The sequence below is a fragment of the Capricornis sumatraensis genome, chromosome 7 (genome assembly GCF_032405125.1).
Source record: "Capricornis sumatraensis isolate serow.1 chromosome 7, serow.2, whole genome shotgun sequence".
Classification (NCBI taxonomy): Eukaryota; Metazoa; Chordata; class Mammalia; order Artiodactyla; family Bovidae; genus Capricornis; species Capricornis sumatraensis.
In genome coordinates this window covers 86,698,571-86,724,694 of record NC_091075.1, presented here as the reverse complement: position 1 = coordinate 86,724,694, position 26,124 = coordinate 86,698,571, and the positions used below count along the sequence as shown (strand labels likewise).

The 26,124-nt window shown below is 35.5% G+C and overlaps 1 protein-coding gene across 1 annotated transcript; it reads left to right on the top strand.

Annotated features, from left to right (window-relative positions):
* Positions 1-8,141: 8,141 nt before the first annotated feature.
* Positions 8,142-25,446, top strand: LOC138082361 (transmembrane protease serine 11B-like). Its single transcript, XM_068975641.1, is given in 11 exon segments — positions 8,142-8,155; positions 14,506-14,618; positions 16,763-16,878; positions 16,958-17,025; positions 18,418-18,578; positions 20,617-20,655; positions 21,536-21,582; positions 21,585-21,718; positions 23,896-24,165; positions 24,535-24,676; positions 25,285-25,446. Coding segments are annotated over 11 exon segments (1,266 nt in total).
* The last annotated feature ends 678 nt before the right edge of the window (positions 25,447-26,124 follow it).

Sequence of the window (26,124 nt, the reverse complement as noted above, 5' to 3'; positions counted from 1 at the left end):
GATCCCTCATGTTATGCACAGCCATCTGGCATCATCCTTATCCCCATTCCCAGTCTGTAATCCCTAACAAACAATCCGTTCTCCATCTATATAATTTTGTCTAAGAATGGTATATATTAATAACTGGGATCATACGATATGTCTCCTTTGGAGGCTGGCCTCTTAACTCAGCATAATTCCTTTAAGATCAATCCAAATTGCGTGTGTCGTGCTCACACTTGACAGTCCATTCTTACTTTATTGTTGTGTGTGTTTCACAGTATGGGTGCACTGCAATTTGTTTAACCATTCATACATTGAAGGGCATTTGAATTGTTTATAGTTTTTGGCTACTATGAATAAAGCTACTACAATGTTTGTATGTGGATGTGTAGGTCTTAGTGTGAACGTAATTGTTCATTGTTTGTACGGTTCCATTTTTTTCTCGATCTTAAAGTATTATGCAGACGCGCATCAGTTGTCAACCCTAACTTCCTTTCTGTACAAACTTTACATTTACCACTGTTCCTGCTGTACCATCCTATGCACTCACTGGCCATTTAGAAACTTTGCCTGGCCAATATATGTTCAAATACAATAAGGTTATATCTTAATAGGATTATTATATTAATATCCTTTTATGTAAACATAGGGAATTTAATAATCAAATTTTGTGACATTCAATAAATTCACAAAACATTTTTAAAGAAATAGATTTTAGCAGAAAGCAAGTGCAGCAATGATGTTTATTAAATCTAGAATATTTCTCTTATTAGTTCTAACACTTCTGGTGGTGTAAATTGACAAATGCTGGTGATGCTCAGATTTCTTTCTGCAAAAAGAAGCGGTTATACCATGGACTGGGTGACTTAAAAATAACATGAATTTGTTTCTTGTGGTTCTGGAGGCTGGGAAATCCAAGATCATGGTGTCAGTTATAAAATAAATAAGTAATAGGTTTAATGTACAACATTATTAATACAATTTACACTAAAAAGTAATTCTACATTTGAAAATAAATGTGAGGGCATTATTAAATAAATTGCATGCAATGTGCCATTACAAATGGACTTTTTGAACTGAAATAAACATTTCTTCAAAGAAGACATTTCTTTAATTATTAGAGAAATGCAAATTAAAACTACAATGAGGCACCTCGCACCAGTCAGAATGGCTATCATCAAAATGTCAACAAACAATAAATGCTGGAGAGTGTGTGGAGAAAAGGGAAATTCCTAAGCTATTGAAAGTACTGTTGGAATGTAGATTGGTACAGCCACTATGGAGAATAGTATGAAGCTTCCTTAAAAAACTAAACATAAAACCACAATATGATCCAGGAATCCCACTCCTGGGCATATAGTCAGAGAAAAACTATGGTTTGAGAGGATGTATGCATCACACTGTTCATTGCAGCACTGTTTACAATAGCCAAGACATGGAAGCAACCTAAATGTCCACTGACAAATGAATGGTAAAGAAGATGTGCATATACACAATGGAATAATACCCAGCCATTAAAAAGAAGGAAATAATGCTATTTGCAGCAACATGAATGGACCTGGAAATTATTATATTAAGTGAAGTTAAGTCAGACAGAAAAAGACAAATATCATATGATGTTGCTTACATGGAGAATCTAATAAAATAATAAAAGATACAAATGAACTTATTTACAAAACAGAAGCAGACTCACAGACTAAGACAATAAACTTATGATTACCAAAAGGGAAAGGTGGGGAGGAGGGATAAACTGGGATTTCGGAATTGACATATATACTCTACTATACTGAAAATAGATAACCAACAAGGACCTACTAAATAGCACAGGAAACTCTCTATTCTGTAATAATCTAAATGGGACAGAAATAGATATATGTGTATGCATAACGGAATCACTTTTCTGTAAGCCTGAAACTAACACAACATTGTAAAACAACTATAGTATAATATAAAATAGAAGTATTTTTTAAATGGACTTTTCTTCCCACAGAAATATATGTAGGTAGAACTCCAGATGGTGTTACTAATCTGAAAATCAGAATTTCAGTCAGGAGAGAAAATCTGCTGGTCTACGTGGAGGAATTCTGCTAGGAGAATTAGGATATTTGTATTTTAAAAACATGATAAACGAAGAGAATTCTATTCTATTTGTGATTGCGCTCCCCCCAAAAAAACCTCATGTGAAGTGGTAAAAATATTAGTATCTTCAGGAAGCTGAAAATACTTTGTAAGCCATAATAACAGGACCTGTCTTAGTCTGGCAGATAGAAGAGACAGCCTCTGCCTTCAGGGTGCTAATAGAGATAATGTGTAAGAAAGTTAATCCAGTATTACTTGGACCTTTCTGTTGCAAGTAATGGAAATCTGTAGTATCTCAGTATATAGATCTTGCTTTTAAAACTCAAGAACAGGAAGGAATCAGATCGGCTTCTAGGAATAACTGGAAGGCCCATAGGACTGTCTCCTCTTACCTTTGTTTTACTCTGCCCATCTATTCTTTCTTTTCTCTTTGAAGATTTGCTTTCTCCTCTTTTTAGTCCATATGGCCAGAGAAGGCAATGACAACCCACTCCAGTGCTCTTGCCTGGAAAATCCCATGGACGAAGGAGCCGGGTGAGCTGCAGTCCATTTGGTCGCTGGAGGCATGACTGAGCGAGTTCACTTTCACTTTTCACTTTCATGCATTGGAGAAGGAAATGGCAACCCACTCCAGTGTTCTTGCCTGGAAAATCCCAGGGATGGGGGAGCCTGGTGGGCAGCCGTCTATGGGGTCTCACAGAGTTGGACACGACTGAAGTGACTTAGTAGCAGCAGTAGCAGCATGAGTTTAGTAGTTCTTGCCCCAGAATTTAGGAAGTATTTGTTAACGCTAAATTTGAAATGCTTAATTGCATAAACAAAATCTCATTTATCAAATAAATATATTTACATTTATGGCTATAAAGATTTGAGAGTAGAAGTTTGACAACCAGCTATGTATTTAAAATTTTATATGTTTATGCATGCATGTTCAGTTGTGTCCAGCTCTTTGCAACCCCATGGACTATAGCCCATCAGGCTCACTCATCTGTCCATGGAATTGTCCAAGCAAGAATACTGGAGCAGGTTGCCATTTGCTACTCCAGGGGATTACACATTTAGCTACACAAATAATGAGTACTCACTTTCTTTTTATGAAAATTGAGTGCACTGAAATGTGTATCTCTCGGACACATCAGCTTTCTTGGAAAAAGTCATGCTGTTATTATAACAATATTCTGGTATTGGTTCACATATATTTAATTTCTCTTATCATGTGTAATCTCTATAGATTGCAGATGCATTCTTTTCTGTATCTTTTATATCTACTTTCACAGGACCTTGCAGCAACTTTTCAGTACATGTTGTTGGCAGGCTCTTTATTTTGCTTACGTACAGAAATAATTCCCTCTCTCATAGCATATATATTAATTGTTCAGAAGTTTTGTGGTGAAGTATAACACAGAAAAGAACACAGAAGACAAATGTACAGATCAATAAATTGTCATGAGGTAAACAGCCATGTAATTATCACCGAGACAAGAAATAGTACACTGCCAGCATCCCAGAGAACAGTATCCTGGACTTAAAATTCAATACCCTACAGCTAACAGTGTTTGAATATTACAGAAATGAAATTGTATAGTATATATTGTGACTCTCATTTGTGAAAATCATTTATGTTGATGCATGTATCTGAAGTTCTTTTACTTAAAGTGCTGTAGAATGTTTTATTACATGGAAAATATCACAAAGTATGGTTTCTGTGGTAATACCTTTTTATTGTGTGAAGATGTTGCTATCTTCACAATCATGAAGATTATTTCCTAAATTATTTTCTAAAAGTTTTATTATTTTGCATTAAGATCTATGATCCTCCATTAATAGAATGCCATGTAGGGGTCAAGTATCATTGGTTTTCTTTCATAGAGATATCCAATCCAGATATTGGGCATATAGTCACACTAAGCGAATTGCCTTTCAGGAGCCCAAGTCAAAGCATGGTGGGTTTAACAACTACCCTTACTCAGTACGGACCCTGGATTCCAATTTTTGATGCTGTTGCCCTGATACTATTAGATGCCCTTTTCAGCTTTAGCATCCTTTTTCAGAAATAGCAGCTCCAAATGGCAGGCTAATTTACTTCTTTGAGTTTATCTTCACCAAGATCTCAGCCTTGGAATTTTTATTTTGTTAGCTTTATGATGTTGTCAACAGAGTTCTTAACTATTTTACCCATTTTTCCTACTATAATTTTCAGGGATGTTGGTCTCATTTTCTTAGTCCATCATCTTAGGAAATAGAAGTTCCGTGCATCTAAAAAAAAATTAATCTTGTTTTTTACTACTCACTAGGTAACTTTTCATAAGTTACAAACTCTTTGAAGTTCAATATCCTCATTTGTAAAGTGGGAGTGACAATATTTATCTCATGTTTAATCACTAAATTGTTTCCGACTCTTGCAACACGATGGACTGCCCTCCAGGTTCCTCTGTCCTTGGGATTTCCCAGGCAAGAATACTGTAATGAGTTGCCATTTCCTCCAGGGGATCTTCTCAACCCAGGGATCAAACCTCTGTCTCCTGCATTGGTGGGTGGATTCTTTACCACTGAGCCACCAAGGTAGCCCATTTATCTCATAGAATTGTTGAAAAAATTAATATGAAAGAGGTATATAGAGACATTGGAAAATAAAAAAGTAAGGCTACTAGTGTACCTTCCATGAATGATAGTAATTACTTTTGTTATATTAATAATGATAATAATTCTTAAGGTGATGACGAAGACAGTAAGAATTCTAAGTAACTCGGTCTATCACATTGCCCTAATCTCCTACTCTAAAAGTGGTATAAAGTTAATCTGACAATATTTATTTTAAGTGAATCAACATAGGCTTCAAGTAATGACTGCTTCCAATTTTAGATTTGCCCAAGCCATACTTTTAGTAATTTCTCCACTTTTTTTAACCCCAAATTTTTTCTGATTTAGTGGCAAGTGATTTTCACTAATAACTTTTCTCAGTTAAAAAATAAACTATGTTATCTCCACTCTTGGACTCCTCTCATTTTATGATTCATCAAAATCTCATAAACATTAGCTATAACACTACACATAGTTTAATTTGTAAGTACTGTTAGTACTTAGGAATGCAATTCATCTTACAAAAGACTGAAACTCATCAAACAGCAATTTGGTCTCTTATAATCTATCTTTTTATTGAGTATTAGACTTCGGTTCACTATGTTACAAGGGTTGGCAAAGAATGTCAATCTTCCTTCAGTCTTTCTTTAGTAGAAATAGATTATATAATGAAGTTATATTTTTAGTAACAAAAATTACCATTGCACAAAAAATGGTGCTTTAATCTAGAGAATTTATAGGAAGTGGGCAGGCAGTCTAGTATCAGAATATTTGGATTTGATACACACACATCCTTTGAGTAACAGACCTATAAACTAGGTTATCCAGATTCCTTGAGAATATGAAAATAATATCCTAGTTATGGACTCATGCATTCTAGAGATAGAGAATCTTGCAGCTCCTATTCTAAGTTCACTACATGACAAATTGGTCAAAAACAATGTCATGAGTTTGATAAATATCAAATAATTCCCTAGAGCTTGATCATGATGAATTATTGGTAAAACTGAGCTTCTAGCTTTGCTATTTTGAGAATTAAGTCCTGTGAGAAGTATGCTTATTAAGAAACAGTGCCCTTTAAAAGGCTGCTAGTAGCTCTCCAGACAAGCTAAACCAAAATATTGCAAATGCTAAATAAAAAAAATAGTACAAATAAGAGCCAAATACCATGTAGGAATTCCCCGGTGGCTCAGCTGGTAAAAAATCCGCCTGCAATGCAGGAGACCCCAGTTTGATTTCTAGGTTGGGAAGATCCCTGCAGGAAGGCATAGCAACCCACTCCAGTATTCTTGCTTGGAGAATCCCCATGAAGAGAGGAGCCTGGTGGACTGCACTCCATTGGTTCACAAATAGTTAGAGATGACTGAGCAACTAAGCACAGCACAGCACTATGTAAGAATAAACAAGCAATAAAAAGAAAGTAGAGGTGCTTGCTTCCTGTTCCTGACAATGAGACTGTAAGTGCTTATTGAGAAACTGGAGTGTAAGAAAAATTAGTATAAGATGTAAACCCTACATTTTAGGATCTTATCATCTTCTTGGGGAAATAAATATGACACAAATAGAACAATAAATAATAATTAATTGTTATGAGGTATGTGCAATATTATGACAGAAAATAAAATTAATGTGGGCAGAGTAACTTCAGAAGATTCAATAGGCTAGAAAATCTTAAGGGGGGTTTGAAGGATTTTGAAAATCTTGAAAAGAAATGTATTTGGATGTAAATGTCATGATACAACTTGGGGAAAATATAAACCCAGGAAGAAAAAGTTGGACAATTCCAGCTGCTATGGAGCACTTGATTAAATTTTATCTGAGTTTGTTAAAACACTGAGACCTCATAATTGAATTGAAACTGGAACATGCAGTCTATGGGAATGTTTTGGAACACATGTACATTCCATAATGTACTCATTTAGAGAATGGTGATTCAACAAAGCCATTAATATAATATGACATATTTTTCCTTTACAATGGAGAGGGCTTTTGCAGTTATGGGACCAAAGGGAGAAAAATAGCATAAGTACTGAAATTTTAGGCTTTGTTTAGGATGGAAGAAAGGTTCATACTGTTTCATAAGCAACGCCGTTTATCCAAGGAAAGTTGAAGGAACACATCTTCTGAAGTTGCTATTTTTGATGTTAGGAAGCAAATCAAAAGAAAAAAGAGATGCATATGAGATGATTGGGGCTTCCCAGGTGGCTCAGTGGGTAAAGCATCCTCCTGTAATGCAGGAGACCCAGGAGACATGGGTTTGATTCTTGGTTTGGGAAGATCCCCTGGAGGAGGAAATGGCAAACCACTCAAGCATTCTTGCCTGGAGAATCCCATGAACAGAGGAGCCTGTCGGGTTATGGTCCATAGAGTTGCAGAGAGTCGAATACAACTGAAATGACTGAGATGTATGCCTGCATATGAGATGATTGATATCTAACATAAATACATAATATACATTAGCTTCAAATCTTTGATTTATTTTAAAAAGGTAACAGACAGTAAATGTCATATACATGAGTTATGGATTATATTTCTAATAGCTGTTTCAACAAATAATTTTCTGAATCTCAGTGAGTATGTAAAGACAAAGTTTAAGTATGTGTAAAGTTCAAAATGTGGTTTTCCTGAAGGATAGGTAGCAATTCTTACAGTGGTGATTATGTCAGTTTTGGAGACTTGAATATTTTTTCTAGGAATTTTTCCACCTTATATAAATTTAGAATTTTATTTTCAATAAAATAATTGCTTTCCAACTTGTTTCATAAGAACAACATTACTTTGATTACAAAGCTTAACAATGACATTAAAAGACAATGAAATTATGTCATTCTCTTTCAGGAGCATGAATACAAAACTCCTAAGGAAAATAAGATATCAAACCTAGTAAAATACAAAATGTATCACATTTTATTTGCAATACAGTTGGGGGTCATTGTAATAGAAGTATGTTTGATTTGACTTTTAAATATCAATTTAATTCACAATATTGATCATACAAAAATAGAAAAATGATTATCTCAATAAATGGAAAAAAGCATTTGGTCAATTCAAAATTGATTTATTATAAAATTTAGCAAACTAAAAGCAAAAAGAAACTTCTTTAATCTGATAAAATGATAGTAACTATCTTATTCAATGGTGAAATACCAAAAAACATTCCCTAAAAGTAGGAACAAGAGAAGGATGCCAGCTATCACCCATTCTATTCAACAGTAACTAGAATTCTATGATGTATGGCAAAAGTAGTCAATCAACCAGTCAGCTAAAAGAAAATGAAAATATAAGAAATGAAAAGGAAGTAATAATATTGTACTTATTTGCTGATGTAGATGTATGCTAAAAATCCAAAATACTATACAAATAGAAAAATAAAATTAATAAATGAAGTTTCTCAATATGAAGTCAATATACTAGTCAATTGTACTTATATAAGCCAACAATAAATATAACAAAATTTAAAGAATAGTACCATTTACAAATAGTACCATTTTCCAGAGGTCATGTACAGATATGAGTTGGACCATAAAGAAGGCTGAGTGCTGAAGAATTGATGCTTTTGAACTGTTGTGCTGAAGACTCTCGAGAGTCCCTTGACAGCAAGGAAATCAAGCTAGTCAATCCTAAAGGAAATCAGTCCTGAATACTCATTGGAAGGATTGGTGCTGGACTGAAGCTCCAATCTTTGGCCACCTGATGTGAAGAACTGACTCATTGGAAAAGAACCTGATGCTGTGAAAGATTGAAGGCAGAAGGAGAAAGGGGTGACAGAGGATGAGATGGTTGGATGGCATCACTGACTCAATGGACATGAGTTTGAGCAAACTCTGGGAGATAGTGAAAGACAGGGAATCCTGGTGTGCAGCAGTCCATGGAGTCTCAAAGAGTAGGACCTGACTTAGTGACTGAACAATACCACCATCAACAACAATTTACACTGGAATAGAAAAAAACAAATACATGAGACTGAACCTAGGAAAACATCTATAAGCCTTCTATTCAGATACTTATAAGACACTATTGAGAGAAATTTTTTAAAAATCGAAATGAACAGAAGAAATCACCAAGTTCATGGATTGGAAGCTTCAGTATATTAAGTTAATTCTTCCCCATTTGCTCTATAGATTCAATACTATACCAACAGAAGTCTAGAGATTTCTCTTTGGAAATTGATCAATCAATGTAAAATTTATAAGGAAATATAATGGACTAAAAACACCTAAGACCATTTTGAGAAAAGAAAAAAAAATATGGGCTTACATACCATATATCAAGTGTGAACAGAGAAAAAGTTCTGTTCTAGAAGTATTAAATCGCAATCCATCACAGATGATAAAGAATGAGGCCCATTGTGCTTTGGACAAACAGGCCTCTTAGATACTTGGGTAAATATCTCCAGTAGATTTTGAATAACCCTGGACTCTTGAATCTTCCCATACATTGAAAAGCATTAATATCACTGACTTGAGATATTTGTTTTTTTGTGACTAGCAGTAGTCTTTTACTAAGATGTATACTTGACAGTGTGTATTTCCTAGCCAAAAATCATACAAACTGGTTTTCTCCACTATCTCTTCGGAGCAGTTTCCTCAGAGCTAACTCAGTGGCTGTCTCCAAGCTATAGTCCTCAGTAAGACCTTGAACACAACTTAAACTGACAACTCTTGTGTGTTTTTAAGTTGACACATGACATGATGTGACTTCAATAATTAAGGTAGTGTGATAGAGTACACTAAAAAATTAAAGTAACTATAAAAAATTCAGAAAAAGACCCCCATTTGGTTTATATCAATACTTGATTTATAACAGAGGTGGCAATGCAGGTTAGTGGATAGAGAATTGCATGTGCATGATTTCAGTAAGATGTGCAGGGTCAATTAATAGTCATATGGAAAAAAAAGCATCTTTACTCCTTCTTCATAATATACACACAAAGGAATGCAATGTGAATTAATGATCTAAGTGCAGATACACTAAGGTTTTTAGAAGAAAACATGCAAGTATATCTTTATGAAAGGCAAGGAATTCTTCAACAAACTATGTACATATACTCATAAAGTACTAACCTTAAAAGGAAATACTGGCAAATTTTAAACTAAAATTAAGAGATTCTGTTTTTTAAACACCACCAATGACTTGTTCCACTTCCAGCAATGGAGAAATATCTTCTATCAAGCTTTTCTAGAATTAATAATTATAAACCTTGGGAAAAATATAAAAACCATATGAAGGTAGTACAGAGTGACCAAAAACTGGCAAAAACTGTCACAGAGAAAAATAATGAAGAGAAGAGACTATACAGGGTGAAATTTAAAAGCTGTCTCAAAGAAAACTAAAGAAGAGAAAGGGCTATACTGGGTGAGATTTACATACATATAGTTTCTTGCCAGAGAGCACTGGCCAGTCCAGGTGAGACAGAGGAGCTAAAAATTAAGCAGAAAACCACAGTATAACGGGCTGTAGGAGTCAGAACACAAAGCCTGGGGCTGTAGCATAGCTGAAAAGTGAAATATGTAAAATAATGATCATAATGATCATTTTCACTGGTAATTAGGAAAATGCAAATGTAAACAACAATGAATTAGAATTCATCATATCAAAATGGTGGTGATGTTAGTTATGTTAATATCAATGCCTTGTGAAAAGTCTTTCATCAGCAACTTATACCTAGTTACAGCTGGTTTCAGTTGAAGAGGAAGACTCCAGAATGATGAAACTGGTCAAACACAGAGTTAGAATTATCTTGATTTACCAAAAAGCTATTTCTTAGGTGTACCTTTTAAGTGACCAGACAAAGATTAGGCTATTAGTTTTTTCTAAATAGCCAAGTCAAGGAAGCTTGTCATTCCCTGGATGACTCTTATCTTGAAGTCATAGAAATATAGCAGTCGTTGACACTAGTCAGACAAGTTTCACTTTATTTGTTCTCTGTATTTCACCCAGCCCATAAAAATGAACCAACCAACACTGAATGTAACACATAAACCTAGGAAACACTGATTGTCTTAAAAGCTCCACCAGAAAGCCCTTATTTTTATTACCACTATTATCATTGTCATCATCATCAACATCATCACTATCTTTGTTCCTGACTCCACCATAATAACCAGAATACTATGTACAGGTAAATGGAATTTTATTTGGGAGATTGTTTACAAAAGCTAACAGACAATGGCACCCCACTCCAGTACTCTTGCCTGGAAAATCCCATGGATGAAGGAGCCTGGTGGGCTACAATCCATGGGGTCACTAAGAGTCGGACACGACTGAGAGACTTCACTTTCACTTTTCACTTTCATGCATTGGAGAAGGAAATGGCAACCCACTCCAGTGTTCTTGCCTGGAGAATCCCAGGGACGGGGGAGCCTGGTGGGCTACCGTCTATGGGGTTGCACAGAGTCGGACACGACTGAAGCGACTTAGCAGTAGCAGCAGCAGCAGCAGCAGCAACAGGTAGCTACAGAGTAGCTTCTAGTTTTTTGTTCATTAGTCGCTTTTTATAATTTAGATTTTTATTTCTGGATCCATGCTATTGTTTCTGATATCTAAAGACCCTGTAAAGCCTCTGGGAAAATTTCAGAAATTTGGAAAATATTAAACAAATTTTAGCAAAATTTTATTTGCTATTTTAAAAATAATCATTCATAAGAATACCACTGGGACTTCCCTGGTGGTTCAGTGGTTAAGATTCCACATTTCCAGTGCAGGGGCATAGGTTTGATTGCTGGTCAAGGAACTAAGATACCACATGTTGCAAGGTGCAGCCAGAAAAAAAAAAAGGAATACTACCATTTTTGTTCTCTAATAGTGTAACAAAAACCATGTTTTCTAATATGAATTTTTAAAGAAATAGTTTAAAGACCTGAATGCCATTATAGATTTTTGGAATAATATACTTTACAACACAGACCCTAAAGTAGCATCTGGCAAACTGCAGGGGGCAATCAAAACTTAATACATTTCCAAATAAGTTCCTTTCTAGACTCTAGGCTTTCCTAGAGTTCTGGAAGAAAGTTGGTGGTGGCGGCTCTTTGACTTATTTGATCATTAATTATTAACTTTCTTCCTTATTCGTAAGCCTCTCCCTATGTGGCTCAGACAGTAAAGAATCCTCCTGCAATCCGGGAGACCTGGGTTCGATCCCTGAGTTGAGAAGATCCCCTTGAGATGGGAAAGGCTACCCACTCCAGTATTCTGGCCTAGAGAATTCCATGGACTGTATAGTCCATGGGGTTCTCAAAGAGTCGGAAATGACTGGACAACTTTAACTATGGGAAAAAAAAAAAGTATCTGTATAAGATTTGGGGAATTTTGCATTGGAATTATGTTTTATGCTCTTCACTATACAAAAGAACTCAGGTCCATCCAATTCAAATGATTGGAAATGAAGTTTTAGTAAATGAGAACTACAGTTTGTAAGGGTTTGTAATTAAATTGCTAATTCAGGGTCAGAATTTGTTATAAGGAAGTCTGATCTAGGATATGATACTGGGTGTGGGCTGTGGGAGATAAATTATTGTGAGATAAATGTTTTAAAATTGTGGATAGTGTAGTTACCATCATTTTTAACATCATTATAATTTGATTAAGGTAAATGGTTGAATTATACCAGAATAGCAATGAGCTGTTCCTTGCAGTAGATTCTGTCCAAAAGAGAGACAGGTATAATTTAGTTTAGCATATGGAGTTGGTTAAATTTATTGAAGATTAATTTTTACCTTATTCTCTTTGTTAAATGAGAGGTTCATTCAGGAACTCAGATTTTTACCTTTAAAAAATTATGGCTAAAATATATACTTGATAGATGAGAGTAAATTATGTCATGAATGAACTTTTTTGGATATTTAGAACATGATTTTAATGATTTCAGCTGTTACTAAAAATAATAATCAATTTCAGAATGCAAACATCATACTTACTAGAGGAGAGGTTGAATAAATCATAAACTATGATATTTTATATATAAAAAATCTCCTCAATTGTTTATGATCAGAAGAAATTCACAATTAAGGGGGAAAAGCAATACCAGTTCTATAGTCAACACTGTGTATTCTTTAGAATTTTCAAGAACATCTAAAAGGGGCCTTCAAAGAAAAGCATTTTATACACTGTAATATAGTGACTATTTTATATAGAAACCATGTCAGTTACTTTCTATACTATGTACATAATTTAGGCTATATAGTGCTTGAGTCTCTCAAACTAATATTTATGTCTCAGAGAGACTAAGCTACCAGCCTAAGTTACAATGGCTAATTCAAAACAAATTTGAGACTATCAAAGTAAATTTTTCTACTTATTAGCAGACATATATTTTCAGATATTAATAAAGTTATAAATAATATTGTTCACATTAATTATATGCTCCTTTTAAAGTGTGATTCATCTAATATAAGAGATATTGTGCCCAAATAGCTTTTTTCTATGAAAATTAGATTACACAAATGAACTCCAGTATAAAAGCATGTATGTCGCCAGTCCAGGTCCGATGCATGATACTGGATGCTTGGGGCTGGTGCACTGAGATGACCCAGAGGGATGGTTCAGAGAGGGAGGAGGGAGGGGGGTTCAGGATGGGGAACACGTGTATTCCTGTGGTGGATTCATGTTGATGTATGGCAAAACCAATACAACAATGTAAAGTAATTAACCTCCAATTAAAATAAATAAAAGAAAAAAAAAGCACCTATGGAATGTAGGGAGTTTCTTTGAAGAGCTTTCACAAGGTTGGCATAGGGTAGTGTTAATAAACAAGTCATCAAAAGAGTTATAAGGAAGAGGTAGGATTAAGAATTGAGAACGGAACAGAGATGAATTAAGACTGGGTGGAGTTGCTCAGGTGGGGCATAGTTACCTATAATCCATTTTTAAAGGATCTTCTCTACGAAAAGTCAGTTAGTTCTAGAGGGACTAGAACAAAAAGGTTCTCCTGCTCATAGAAAATATTTAATTTGACACATATATCTACTGATTATAAACTCTTCTGTTTTGTCATTTTTTGTTTGTATAATGCAGAAAACAGAGATTGAAGAAATAGTCGAGGTTATTTTGAAATTTGAAATTAGATTTGTTTGTGCGTGTTACAGCTGCAAATGAACTATTTCATGACATCATGTCTTTTAAGATATGAAGAATAATGTCCAAACTTTATATAAATTAGATTAAGCCTAGCAATATGACCTAACTGTAAGCCTAGATCATTCTATCTGTATGATGCCAAGTTACAATATTTTCTGATTATTTTTCATCTAATTGGTTGGTTGTAATGATGAAAGTTATCTGTTAAATTATACTGTATAGATAATCCAAGCTTATTGTAGAAACATTAGAGAGTATAGATAAGGAAGAAGTAAACAAAAAGAAAAAAGTCTATCCATAATCTTAAAACATGGGCAAGATGAAATTGACATCATGATGCTTTCTGACACACTTAAAACATATAAATGATGTTATATGTTTGTGTTTATAAATCTATATATGACCGTGTATATGACGTAGCTGTAGTTTGCAAAGGTACAATCAGATCATGTATAATGTTTTATAACCTGTTTTAAGTAAATAAAAAATGTCAGTTGATTTCTCCTCATCAACGTGAGAACATAAACCATACTATTTTGCTCACTGTTGTATCCTCAGCAGCTAACATAGCACTCAAAGATGATCTGTTAAATGAATGAGCATTAGGGTCTATCCTCCTTACACATTCTGTGTTTTAAGCTAACAAAGATATGATGCATAAATTATAAATTGTGTTGTATGAGTTGGAGGAGAGACAGGTAAATTTAGAATATTTATCATCTGATTCAGCACAGCACACAGCACATCATCTGATTCAAGTCACCTTCCTTCTTTTGGTAGATACACCAGTGTATCTTCCCAGAGAAGATCTTGGCCGTTATGGAGAGCCATCCTTATTTTTCTTGGAGTCGTGGCAATCTTGGTATTAACTATTGGTCTCCTGGTCCATTTTCTGGCAGTTGGTCAGTATTGACTCTCATTTTCTTAAAAATTGACAAGAAATAACAGGAATATTAAATTTCTTTATGGAAACTTTCTCATCTAATTACTATTTTATTTCAACATAATTTTATGTTATTTGACACCAAAGTTTGCAATTTTGGGGGGGCTCAAATGCCTCTTTGATCCAGTCTATAAGTTATATCACCAGCTATGGGAGTGTGGACAAGATTGAAATGCTCAATACTGTGATGCCAGTATTCATTGTTAATAAAGGTTCTTGTAGAGTAGGTTTGTAGCTAACTTGGATCTTTTGGTAAAAAAATATACCTCAAACTTCAGAGATTCTCTACTCTTCTTGGTTCCTTCTGATATTGGTTATTAAGATCTACACACACAATTTTGTCTGACTCTTTGTGACGCCATGGACTGTAGCCCTCCAGGATCCTCTGCCTATGGGATGATCCAGGCAAGAATATTGGAGTGGGTTCCCACTCCCTTCTCCAGAGGATCTTCCTGACCAAGGGATCAAACCTGGGTTTCCTGTATTTCAGGCAGATGCTTTACCGTCTGAGCCAATGCTTGTGCTCTGATATTGGTTGTTAAGATCCATTTGAGGAACTTTCCTGGTGGTCCAGTGATGAAGAATCTGCCTAGTAATACAGGGGATGCATTTTGATCCCTGGTTGTGGAACTAAGATCCCACATGCTGTGGAGCAGCTAAGTCCAGGGCCAAAACTGGAGCCCTTGTGCCACACCTAGAGAGTCTGTGTACCACGATGAAAGATCCCACATGAGGCAATGAAGATCCTATGTGCTGCAAGTAAGACTTGATGTAGCCAAATATATAAACAAACTTTTCTGAATGACATAATTGATAAGCAGCTGTGGATAATCCACTAATGGCTTTTCTAATAGTGGATAGTCAAGAATGGTTAAATGGCTGAATGCTCATACTAACTTGACCTTATTTTTAATAACATTCCTTAAGTTTATATCCAGAAAGCTTGTTTTATTTCTATATTTCAGGAAAAGTAAATCCTGAAATTTGTATATCCAGTTAATGTTTTTGAAGAAACTTGGTATGTGTTATTCCACTTGATCCTCACACTAGTTCTCTGAGTCTGGGAGGGCAGGTTTTACTACTGTCCCTACTTTCACATGCAGGAAACTGAGGCTCAGGAAAGTCAGGTGACTTCCTAGATATCACAAGCTTTTTAGTATAGTTGAGCACAAACCCCCATCTTAATACTTTAAGTGTATTATTCTAACAATACTTTTTCATGATTTTCCTGTTTTATTCCTCTGAAATATATCACCCTATGCAGTAATGCAATGTGGATATATTTTGCTTGATTCAGTGATGATTTCAGTTCTTTTTCAACCTAGCCTCTTCTCCTTTGTTTTTACCCAACCATCTTAATGTTAAATTTCAAAACTTATCCTTTGGAAGCATAGTGGATGCTCACAGTCTCTTGCCTGCCTTGTCTATCTACCACCTCTCCATAGTCGGAATCTTTCTATCTACTTCTTATCTCTACTCATTAAAAAAAACAACTTTATTCACATAGTTTCTTATAGATAGCTCTCTGAGTTTTCCAAATCAGGTTCCCATGAAGAAGGCTTGTCAGTATGGTAGTGGGGACCAGTAGCTTAATTAGCTAGCCTTCCAAAATATGGTTTGCATTTTAACAAGTCCCGTTTTTAAAAGAAACAATTACTTAGTGGAAAGAAGTGATGCAAAATGGAGCACTATAGTTATCCTGGCTTGAGCAGGAAGTGTGTGGGATGAGAATTTACTCTTGAGTTTCTTTCCATGATCAGCTATCTACCATTTCAGATTCAATGCTAGACAAGCTTATATTACCTAAATCTAAATTAGTTGAACTGAACTTCTTGAAATAAAATTAGACACTTAAACTTTGTTGTAAAAGTTGTTTGAATAAATTTTGGAAGATGGGCTTGCTCTAGGATTCTGGTTTATGAATTAATACAGTCTTTGTTAATACTGAGGGTAACTAGAGTTGGTTGAGAGCTGGGGGGACCTCTCATTCAAGTGGTGATAAGTTAATTTCCCAGTACTGATTATTAATTTTGAGATAAAGATATGGAGGGACTTGAGGTCAAGTTTATTTTAAAGTTTTTTAAGTATTTCTTTATTTCACAGAAAAGACTTACTATTACCAAGGTGATTTTCATATTTCTGGAGTCACATACAATAATAATTGTGAAAAAGCAGTTTCATAGGCCAGCACATATCTGAACAAAGATATTGAGACCAAGGTAAGTCAGAAGTTTATTTATTTTATTATAAATTTGGTTAAAACATACATGGTAGCTTTTTTGTTTTTTCTCTTGACAGATGTCTGATGCACTTCAAAATTCTAGTGTATACAAAGAATATATAAACTCAAAAGTCATCAAACTTCTGTAAGTAAAAATTCATTCATGATCTTATGAAATGAGAAGTAGATAATATACCATATCTGCCTCAGCTTTAAATAACAACAATAGCAAGAAACAGGGATAGAGGAAGAGAGAGAGAAGGAAGGAAGGGAGGAAAGAAGGGGAGAAAGAAGGGAAGAAAAAAGGGACTAAAGAGTTCCCCATAAATTATAGCATCACTCTATTGAACAAATTTCTATTCAGATAAGAAGTGTTCTGCTCAAATCTTTAATCTCTGTACTCAAAGGGGAATTATAAGGTTTTTGGTGGCAGTCAGTCCTAACTGACTTCTATGGTAAAAGATAATCGTAACTATGCAAAACCAGAAGTTCTAGCTGATTGTTTTGCTACTGATACACTAATCATCTCTTTTCCCATTCATACCCATCTGGCCATATTTTTTCTAAAGCAATCCTCCTTTGTTCTCTCTCATAATTGCCATCTCTTTAATGACTGGAGAAAGTGAATCTTTTAAGGTAACTTTTGTCTAAACATGTATTGTAAGTGCGCTTGGTGGTGGTGGTGGGAATGAGGGATGTAGGGAAGCAGTGTCACAAAGCATAGGGGATGAGTGACAAAGGAAGCACTTGTGAGTCTGAACTCCCTAAACAAAACAAAATGAAACAAGAAATCCAGCTAGCCAACCAATCAACCAACTAACCAACCAACCAATCTACTTTCTTACAGACAAGCAAAAATCTTCAAAAGGTCTTCAATTAATCATAATTATTTGAAAATAGAGTTGAAGTTTCTTTAAATCATGCTTAATATGGATTTTTCTTTGAAAATATCCCTAAATGAATTTATCTTCTTTCCTGATTAATAAAAATGATGTACTGAATATGTAGATAATGGAGATTGTCTTCATGCTTCAGAGTTATCTTTCTGAACTTTCTCATTGCATACATCTATTGGGTTGGGCGTGTATAAGAATCTTAGGAAGAAGGTTAGTACTGGTTCCCAAACACATACTAGAAGTTATCTTTTGAATACTTCCAGACCTTGCATTTAAGTTCTCATTTATCTTTTTCTCTAAAATTTAGCTATTAGAAAATATCTATATAAGAACACTATTGTTTTTCTACATTACAATAAAATCACAAGCCAATTATTTGTTGGCCAGTAGTCAGTTTCTTACATGTGTTTGAAATATTCTGATTTCTAGTTTGTGGTTCACATCCTTTTTCATGAACAATAACTCTTATCTAGTTAGGCTCTTAGACACCATTACACTTTATATATACGGAGACAATATCTGTATTATTTTTTAATATATGTAAAGGCAATATAATAATTAAAATGTGGGAAATCTAATGTGTTCATTAAACATCTAAAAAATCAGAAAGCAGCACACTAGAATATTTCTGTTATTTCTAGTCCTGATTCCAATGGTTCAAGTGTACAGTTAGAGTTGACATTCAAGTTTCCTCCAGCAGAAAAGAATAGCATGAGGACTAAAATCAAGGCTATCTTACATCAGATGTTGAAGGACAACATGGCATCCTGGAATGTGGTTCCCACTTCCATTAAAGTTACAGGTATTTTATTTATTTATTTATTTATTTTTTACGTTATTATGTTAAGTACCTAGACCATTAAAAAAAAAGGACTGGAAAAAAATGAACCAAAATTTTTAGGAATTTTCTTAGGGAAAATTAGCTTTTTCCCAACTGTGACACTCCTATAATTGAGGTGGTATTAGAAAGAGAAGTGTTATAGAATCTTTGTCTGAACAGTGATAGAAATAAGTGTTAAGCTACAGGCATGCTTGTGAGTTTGGAAGGATTGGCTGTAATGGATGAAAAGGGGGTGAAAAATAATAACTGAAGCCATATTCCTCCTTGTCCTATGCTTAGTCACTCAACTGAGTCTGACTCTTTGTGATGCCATGGACTGTTGCCTGCTGGGCTTCTCTGTCCACAGGGATTCTCCAGGCAAAAATACTGGAGTGGGTTGCCAAGCCCTCCTCCATACATTCCTCCTTTAGTTCAGTTCAGTTCAGTCATTCAGTCGTGTCTGACTCTTTGAGACCCCATGAATTGCAGCATGCCAGGCCTCCCTGTCCATCACCAACTCCTGGAGTTCACTCAAACTCATGTCCATCAAGTCGGTGATGCCATCCAGCCATCTCATCCTGTCTTCCCCTTCTTCTCCTTCCCCCAATCTCTCCCAACATCAGAGTCTTTTCCAATGAGTCAACTCTTCACATGAGGTGGCCAAAGTACTGGAGCTTCAGCTTTAGCATCATTCCTTCCAAAGAAATCCCAGGGCTTATCTCCTTTAGGATGGACTGGTTGGATCTGCTTGCAGTCCAAGAGACTCACAAGAGTCTTCTCCAACACCACAATTCAAAAGCATCAATTCTTTGGCACTCAGCCTTCTTCACAGTCCAACTCTCACATCCATACATGACTACTGGAGAAACCATAGCCTTGACTAGATGGACCTTTGCCTTCTACTTATGTCAGGATCTCATTATAAGCAACAGACTTGGGGTTTTTTTGATCATTCAGTGTAAAGATTGCAGGAGTAAGGGTAAAGTTGAAGATTAGGAAATTCTCATTGTTTCTTGTGGAAGAATGGAAGTAATACTATTAAAGATAAAGTTTGCCTGAAATAATTCCTTAGAAAACAAGTGAAGAAAATGATAGGATTTTGTCCTAGTACAGAAAGTAATATTCATAAATTTTTGATGGATTTGCAAAGATCTTGAAACTCTAAACTCTGATTGTTAAACAGTTTGTTAGGTGATAAGCTTGTGTTTCCAGAGCCCAGTTTTGTTATTCTTCCAGACTGACAATTGATCCTAGTATCCTTGAAGGCTATAATGGCCACCAACTGCCAGTTACAGCTCCTTTGCTTCAATACAGTCCCTGTTACCAATGGGCCACTCATGAGAAGTGAGTTTGAGTTAGAGCTTCTGCAAGGAGCAAGATAACTCCATTGTGCTTAGTCATTAGGAAAGAAGGTTGTACCAGTTACGGCCCCTCTGTCTTCTAGGAATTCAGGGTCAACACTTTCCTATGTGCCTTTTTTTTTTTTTTTTAATGTACTCTCTTTTATTTCTCTCTAAGCTCTCTTTCCAATAGAAAAGAGACTTAAATTTAAGTCAAATTCTCAAAATTTCACAATTCAGTCTAAGTAATGAGATGACTTCTAAAGAGCAGGGTAGGCACAATAAAATGTAATTTTAATTGCTATTTTTCTTTAAAATATAGACAACTCTATTTCAAAGTAGTGAGAATTATCATAGGGAAAAAAATAAAAAGATTATGCTCAGTGCTTCTTTTAGTAAGAGTGTCAGCTTCTTATGTCTCTAAATGTTTACTTCAACTATTATAAAACTGACAGCTTTGCTTTTTTATTTCCTTTTCCTTTGCCTATACCACCTTATAGAGATGTGGAGAGATGGCCAAAATTGAGCAAGTAAGAGTCAGAGGGATTGATAAATAATACATGAACTAATCTGAATAGTTAAATGTTGGGTGTAATTGGGTTGAGAAATTTAGTACTTTGGTTGAAGAGAATTGCTTGGTGATATTTTACTAACCTTATGTTTTTGTTTCTTAATTTCAGAAATCAGCAAGAATAATGTTGAAGTGCTTACCAACAACTGTAAGTTTAGAAATTTTATTATAAATTTAACACTTTCATAAATAGTTCCCCATCATCTTGCTACAAAGTTTCTAGAAGTACTTCATTTTGGAAACCTGTGGTAGTCCTTCAAAATTATTGGCGATGCTACAAATCTATTTAGCATTTCTCTTTGAAAAACACTGACTATTTGTAATGGGTTGTCCAAAAGGGTGAAGTGAGAATTATTTTTAAAAAATGGAATCATGAAGAATATCATGGCTGAATTAGTTTTTTTTTTTTTCTTAAGTGAAGGAAAAAAGGAGGGTAATAAGAAACTGAGGGTAATAAGAAAATGCAAAACTAGGCTATATAAAATGTGTTTATTATAAGTTAAAAAAACAGTCTGTACTTCTCAAGCCAATTCTATTTAGAGTATCATGTGGTCCACAGTTTGATACATCCATGCATTCATTCATTCAGGGATATTTATGGAGTATATGTTGTCCATATGGGGCTTTACAGACAGCATTGTACATGCTATGTAAGACATTAATGAAGCAAAGTCTCCATGCTATGTAAGACATTAATGAAGCAAAGTCTCCATGCTATGTAAGACATTAATGAAGCAAAGTCTCCACCTTTAAAATTATGCAATCTACTTGAGGAGAGTAGAATTATAATGGATAGATACAACAAAGGTCAACAGTTGAAAGATTCTTAAAACTGGGAAAGAGGAAAAGTAAAAGTCATCAAAACAAGGATGGAGTGCTACCATAAGAAAAGTACATTCTGGAAAGAAACAGCATTGGTTAGGAGACACAGGACAATCATTGAAGGATTTCAAGAACTGTTTTAAATGTATTTCTTATAAAGCATAATCAAAGTTACCTGCTCTTGTACAAATAAATGCATTTTTCAGGTTGTGGGAGAAGACTGACCAACAGTATCACAGTAGGCAACCAAATTGAATTGTGAACGGGGAAAATGCCCTGGTGGGGGCCTGGCCATGGCAGGCAAGCATGCAGTGGAAAGGTCAACACCACCTTGGTGCCTCTCTGTTCGGCAGGAGGTGGCTCCTATCTGCAGCTCACTGCTTTGCTAGGTAAGTTTGAAGGTCTGACTAAAGGTAAGATTCTGGTTGCAGATCTATTTAGGAGGTCTGTGAAGGTTAACCTAAATGTGTGATATTCACCAAGACAACATGACATTTACAAGTACTCTCATAATTCAAGGGCATTGAAGACATTTAAGGGCTTCCTAGGTGGCACTAAAGAACTTGCCTGTCAACACAGGAGACTCCGGTTTGATCCTTGCATCAGGAAGATCCCCTGGCATGGCAACCCATTCCAGTACTCTTGCCTGGAGAATCCCCATGGACAGAGGATCCTGGCAGGCTACGGTCCATAGGGTCGCAAAGAGTTGGACACACCTGAAGCAACTGAGCTCACACACATGCAAACAAAGGCATTTAAATGGGGACAACTAAGGGAAAAGTGAATGGAAGCAATTAACATTTTCCAAATAAGGGCTTTTGCCTGATACTATGTGCTTTACTTACATCACTTCATGTAATCATAACAATAATTCCATATGAAAGGTATACTTGAAGATATTTAAAGATGAGGAAATTGGGTTTAGAAATGGTGATACAACTTGACCAAGATCCTACCACCCTTAAACAACAGGAACCGAGTGTGAACTCAGGTATGTTTAAATCCAGTTACAAGGTGCTTATTTGTCTTGTGCTCTAGGAATTTACAATCTAGCTGAAGAAATTTAAATGTGATATATTAAAGATATTATGCAGCTTAGAGTGGTAAGTGTCACACGTACAACACAGATGTTAGTATGCTCTATGGACACTTGATGAAGATAGAGAACATATTTTATCTGAGATATGCAGCTGCAAGTTTTGTTCCAGACTCTAAAGAGATAAAGTTTGTTTGATTGGAGTAGATAGATCAGAAAGAATAATGCATATTTTGAGTTGAAAAAATAGTCATCTTCAAATGTGCTGAGATGTAGAGACACAAGTCATATTCTATGGACAGCAAACGAAAATAACTATTAGAAGTAAAGAAGATTTGTAAATGGAAACATTAGAAAATATAGTTTTATTCATTGGGGACACCTCTAAATAACAAGATGCTTACTTACTAAAGATGCTCTAAATAACAAGATGCTCACTTACAGCTATTGAGTGTGTGGAGTCACTGAAGTCTTCAGAATGGGAGAAGGATTCAAGAGGGTCACAGTTACATGAAGATCTTGAAATCTTAAAAAAAAAAATGCACCTGACATTTTGAGGAAAGTGACAGTAATTAAATAGAATGTTAGGGCCTAAATTGAGAAAGAATCTCAGAGGAACTGGAGAACCTGGTCAAAAAATCTAAATTAGAAGCCAAGATTCATTGACTTGGTACATATAGTGGAGTGACAGGGTGAGAACAAGTTGCAATTTTTTATGTATGCAGACAGACGTCAAGAGCCCTGCCACAGGCTCATGGAGTCCAGCGTACATGGCGTTACGTGTGATTCTGGACCCCATGCACTGAGGCTGCTCATGTGATTGCTCCCTGACTCAAATGCATAGAAACCAGATGGGGCTGAAGTAGCAGGAGACATCAGTGACTGTTTAGGAGGATTTGTAGTGTGCTAACAGCTCCCATATGGGCTTCCCTGGTGGCTCAGAAGGTAAAGAATCTGCCTGCAATGCAGGAGACTGGAGTTTGATTCCTGGGTTGGGAAGATCCCCTGGAGAAGGAAATGACAATTTCCAACACCAGTACTCTTGCCTGGAGAATTCCATGGGTACAGGACCCTGCTGGGTTACAGTCCACGGGGTTGCAAAGAGTCAGACATGACTGAGCAACTAACATACACACAACATCTCCAATACAGGCTTCCCTGGTGGTTCAGATGGTAAAGAACCTGCCTGCAATGAAGGAGACATGGGTTCAGTCCCTGGGTCAAAAAGATCCCCTGGAGAAGGAAATGGCAACCCACTCCAATATTCTTGCCTGGGAAATCCCACGGAGAGAGGAGTCTGGTTGGACACAACTTGACAACTAAACAACAAACAACTCTAATAGTCCTTAGAACTATTTTTATATGTCTGCAGCATTTATGACATCCCCACATCAAAGACATTTTTAAGACAAGAATTTAAGTGCTTTATAGTACTGTTTGGGAAACATAGCTTAAAGTTATAAGATAACCCCTGAGAATACCATTTTGACCCACAAATTGAGTGTATTTTAATTAAATTGTGCCCACCAGGAAAAATAATCCAGAAGATTGGACGGTTAACTTTGGAACTGTAGTAAATAAACCGTATATGACATGGAAAGTTCAAAACATTATTATTCATGACAATTTTAGTGGCCCTGGGATTCATGATGATATTGCCCTTGTACAGCTCGCTGAAGAAGTCTCTTTTACGAAGTATGTTCATAAGATTTGTCTTCCTGAAGCCAAAATGAAACTCTCAGCAAATGACAGTGTTGCAGTTACAGGATGGGGAACATTTTGTATGAATGGTAAGTTTATGTGGATGGTAAGTTTTTCTATAAATATGTAATAGCTTCATAGGAATAATTATTTAATCGATCACTCACTCTTTCATGCAATTAACCAATTCATTAAAAAAAAAAAAACTGAAAAGAAAATGAAGTGATGGGACCAAAAAAGCATGGCATTGTCTTCAGTTTCTGAAATATCTCTGGGAATATGAACTGGAAAATTTGGAATTTCTGTGTGAGGCAGCCAGCTATAATAAACATTAGAAAGAAATCAGTCTAGCCTGGTACTGGTTTGCCTCTTGGTGACCAAAGGAATCTGCCTTATTCTACAAATTGTTCTTTGTATTAACAAACAAGGTTAAAATCTCCATAATATGCAGAATTTGTTGCCCTTAAGTCCTCTTCCAGTGATACTTCAGCAGGCCTTTTTGTAGATTATTGATAAGAGAGTGTGCAATGCTCCATATGCATTATCTGGCTTGGTGACGGATACAATGCTATGCGCTGGATTTATGTCAGGAGAAGCAGATGCCTGTCAGGTACTTTTAGATACATTATCAAATCATTTTTCCCAAGTACTAATTCATTGGAAGTTTTTACCACTTTTTTTTTGTCTTAATGATTTTCACAGAGTAGCTTCTTATTTCAATCCACCTAACAAATATTTATTCATCTCATTAATGTACCAGACCCCAGCTCAGAAGCTGGAGATGCAGTGGTGAACACAACTCTGCTCTCAGGAAGATTTCAGTCAAGGAATCCATAGTTACAAGGTAATAAAATAAATTTGGCCCTATTCTCTGGGCAACCTGCAGACCTAGGAGGCTGCCTCTTCCTTATCCAGAGATGCCACTTGCACATGTCATCCATTCCACAGAGGCTTCATCATGGAGTCACTTTTGCCACTGTTAAGGTTGGACTCATTACCAAGTCAACTTCTAGTCTTCCCAGCCCAATCCAATCCAGTGGTAGGCACTGTGTTCTGGTTTGTAATTGCCCTGGGTTTTGAAGAAACTCAGTAGTTCCACAGTTCTAAGCCTGAAGAGCATGAATTGTCTGCACTGCCTAGAGCCTATTGAAAACTCCAGAGGAGAGACAGAAATGTTTCAGGACAAGAAACATTTTTTTTTTCCTTGTTTTCTTCTAGAATGATTCTGGTGGACCACTAGCTTACCCCAACTCTAGGAACATCTGGCACCTTGTTGGAATAGTAAGTGCGGGAGAAAGGTGTGGTAAAAACAATAAACCAGGTGTCTACACTCGAGTGACTGCTTATCATGACTGGATTACCTCCAAGACAGGACTCTGAAAGAGAAGTAACTTTGGAACATAACAGAAAGACAACTATAGGGTATTTTTATCCGTTTTCTCAAAGTATTTTTCTTTTTATTGTTGATATACCAATTATTTCTTACATACAAATGAATGAAGGTCTTGATTAATGTTTTATTTTATCTAAAACACTATCCATCCATTCATTTATTTGTTTAACTAATATAGGAAGCAGAAAGAAAAAAAGGAAGATCAAAATATTTTTTATTAATACCCTAGTTCTGATTTACCTTGCCATTGAATTAGAAATATATTTTATTTTTCAGAATTAAAAAAATTCACATTTTGTTAGTATGAGAACAAATATGCTAGATACACCAAATAAATTATTTTTCATTCTATAAATTACAAATTCATTTTGTTAAACTGGACTGTATAAGACAAACAATGGACATTCACATTTTATTTATATTTGAGATAGTTTTTATAATCTTGTAAAATCTTATAATCTTAGAATGGAGAAGGGATATCAGAAGTTCAGCTAGACCAATTCATAGAGTGAGGAATGCTAATAGGAACAATTATTTGCTTCAAGTCATTCTTCAGCCTTTGATAGGCTCTAATCCTCACATAAATTTTCCCTCAATAGAATTTAAATTCAAAATGAGTCGAGAATTTTAAAATGACTTAAAGTTGCAATTATTTATATAATATT